General features: G+C 56.4%; 1 protein-coding gene across 1 annotated transcript; it reads left to right on the top strand.

The window, feature by feature from the left end:
• Positions 1-1,222: 1,222 nt before the first annotated feature.
• Positions 1,223-2,840, top strand: MNEG_10091 (AP-4 complex subunit mu; the record flags this gene model as incomplete). The annotated part of the gene is made up of 5 exons (XM_014041438.1): positions 1,223-1,300; positions 1,382-1,498; positions 1,974-2,066; positions 2,442-2,513; positions 2,823-2,840. 5 exons carry the CDS (start codon positions 1,223-1,225, stop codon positions 2,838-2,840), a joined length of 378 nt encoding a protein of 125 aa, XP_013896892.1.
• Positions 2,841-2,906: the final 66 nt, after the last annotated feature.

The following is a 2,906-nucleotide window of genomic DNA, read 5'->3' on the forward strand; positions in this document are numbered from 1 at the left end:
GTACAAACCCCTGCAACCTGCGGACCCCTAAACAGCCGGGGACGGGGAGGGGTCGGAGTCGGAGGGGTCGGAGGTAAAAGTCATATCGCTGCATGCCGCACACCTGCTCCTTTGATCCCCGGTGAGACGGTGACGGCCGACTACGACTCCAAGGTAGTTGAGGTATACTTCTATTGTCATGACGCACCCTGAAACAGTTCTGCGGCGCCAGCCGCCTTGGAGCGTTCCGACGGCTTGACACAGCAAGACCACGCTTGCGCCCAGGCAATGATCAAAGCTCACCTGCCGCGCGGCTCACATAGCTTTTGAGAAGAGACACTCCTTTATGTTGTGACATGTGGTCAGTTGGTTGTGAATACAGTGTGTCTTCTAGGCTGCAGCTGAGGATTGGCGTCCGTGTCTTGCACGCCACGAGCACCCAGGTGGTTGTGACCTTGTATGATCGTGCCTGAGCACGTGCAGCATCAGCGTGATGAACCAGGCGCAACTTTTGTGTCATCTTCACACGTTCAAAACTCTTGCCCATATCCTTGCCTGGAGTTGGTCAGCAACTGATGTCTCTGGCTTTGACTGCGCTGCTGCACCCCCCAGCAATGCCACTCACATCAGTTAGCTTTACTTTTCATTTCAGTGCTTAAAAACAAGAGTTGTACAGGTCTTGCACCTGGGCAGGAGGTGCAAAATATGCAGCTGCCTACGCAAAAAGGCTGACTCAGCCAGAACCTGGCTGAGAACAATGGTGGCTCGGGCACTCCAACAGCCTGGCAGCAGCTTGGATGTTTTCAAAGAGACATAAATCAAGATTCGGTTTTCAAGTTCGTGCAGGAGATGGGTCCACGGCCGCCATGGATCGCAACACACACATGCACACAGCACCTCTCACTGACTCACCTCAGCGGGCGCACACCAGGCGCACACGCACAAATACGACGCAGTTGCACCGGCTTCCATCACAGACGTGATATGATTGCACATATCTCCCGCTCAATATTGTTCGAACCAACAAGCAGTGCGCGTGGTGCGCAACTGATCTATTGTCGTGAGCTCCCAAGCAACGCAAAAGACTCATTTCATGCTTTAGATCAGCTTTTTAACCACTATAAATGAGCTGATACACGGAAACGGACCTCACGGTGCCCTGCGCACACCTTTCAGCAGCAGCGCGACCCGTCCGGGCCTCATGAGCGCTTGCCGGTGATTCAACTTTCTTGTTTCGTCGCAAATGATATCTCAGTTCTTCGTTCTTTCGCCGAGGGGCGATGTGATCATCAGGCGGGACTACCTCGGCAACGTTCCTAAGGTGCGGGGCGCCTTGTGCATGTCCAGTGCAGCTTATTGCATCCGAAGAAGCACCTTGAAGCTTTGAATGCCGCGCCTGCAGGCCAGCACGGAGATATTCTTCCGCAACGCCAAGTTTTTCAAGGGCGGCGATGGCGATGGAGCGGTGGAGGCGCCCCCTGTTTTCATCATTGATGGAGTCTCGTACCTGCATGTCAAGGTGCGGCCGGGATGCCTGATGTCTATCAAATGTTCCAAGGGCCTAGTTGCTGCCGAGCAGGGAGGCGGCAGGGCGCACCTGCTAGGCGCGTCAGCGCCAGGTGACGTCATGCTTGAGGGCGCCGACGACAGATGCGGCCGCGGTTTGCGCTCTCGGCTGCGCTTTGCCGGCTGCATTTGGGCCGGCATATGACTTCTGTTGGGATGCAGGGTGTTGACTCCGCCGTTTAGTTGCAGCGACTGCATCGGGTGCACACGGCGAGCCAAGACACAACATCAGCCCTCAATGTTTCCCGGTCAGCTGCAACAAGCTGTTTCAACCCCCTCGGAAATCACATTTGAAATTCAACACGCCATTGGGGTGGCGTGCTATCTAAACCCACAATCAAAACTAGCACCGCAACCAACACGTCCGCATCAACATTTCGCACTGCCCCCTCCCCTCGCCCCCAAAACACTGAAAATGCACCTCCCAGGACGGCGGCGTGCAGCTGGTGGCGGCCACGCGCGACAACGCGTCGCCCTCCTTTGTGCTGGAGTTCCTCAAACGCATCAGCGTGATCATCAAGGTGCGGGGCGCGCTGTTTATGCCTTGGCTGTGGGATTATCTGGCTGTGTTTGGCGCGGGTCGGAGTTGGTTACATTAGTTGAGGGGATATTATGCAAGGGTGCCGGTGCAGGGGGTGTCATCCAGGTGTGCTTGGTGTGGGTGGTCAGGGAGTGTCGGGGGGACATCATCACGGTTTGAGAGGTGCGTGTGTGGGGTCGGAAGCGGCGGACCAGCAGGTGGAAAAACTGGGCTCCGACTGGTGGAGCGTGCTGTGTTCGAGAGGCGCTCTACGGCATCAAGCCCAACGTTGATATTGGGTGCGATTGGCATGCGTTTATGGCCCGGCAGGGTGGATGTGGCTCAGTTAATTTGCGCGCCACCATCTGCCCTGCAGGACTATTGCGGCAGCCTGAGCGAGGAGGCGATCCGCAAGAACTTTGTGCTGATCTACGAGCTACTGGACGAGGTAGGATCTGGGGTGATCTGGAGTGATCTGGAGCAACGCAACGGCAACCCACTTGACACTGGGCCCCGAACCACCTGTGCGCTTCTTGTGTGGCGCCAGGCACGTCCAAATAGTCAAAAGCATGGATATTTTGATACCCTTGATCTTGAATCTGTCTTCGGAGTGCCCACTGCATTTTGAACAACGGCTCAAGGCTGCCTGCGCGCGCCCTCTTGGACTGCCCGCCGCCGCGTCAGGTCATGGACTACGGCACCCCGCAGTCCACCAGCACCGAGGCCCTCAAGACCTTTGTGCTCAACGAGCCGACAGTGGTGGTGCCGCCGGTGAGGATGGGCTTTGTTTTATCTGGTGTGTGTGTGTGTGTGTGTGTGTGTGTGTGTGTGTGTGTGTGTG

Source organism: Monoraphidium neglectum, assembly GCF_000611645.1.
Source record: "Monoraphidium neglectum strain SAG 48.87 unplaced genomic scaffold scaffold02175, whole genome shotgun sequence".
Lineage (NCBI taxonomy): Eukaryota > Viridiplantae > Chlorophyta > Chlorophyceae > Sphaeropleales > Selenastraceae > Monoraphidium > Monoraphidium neglectum.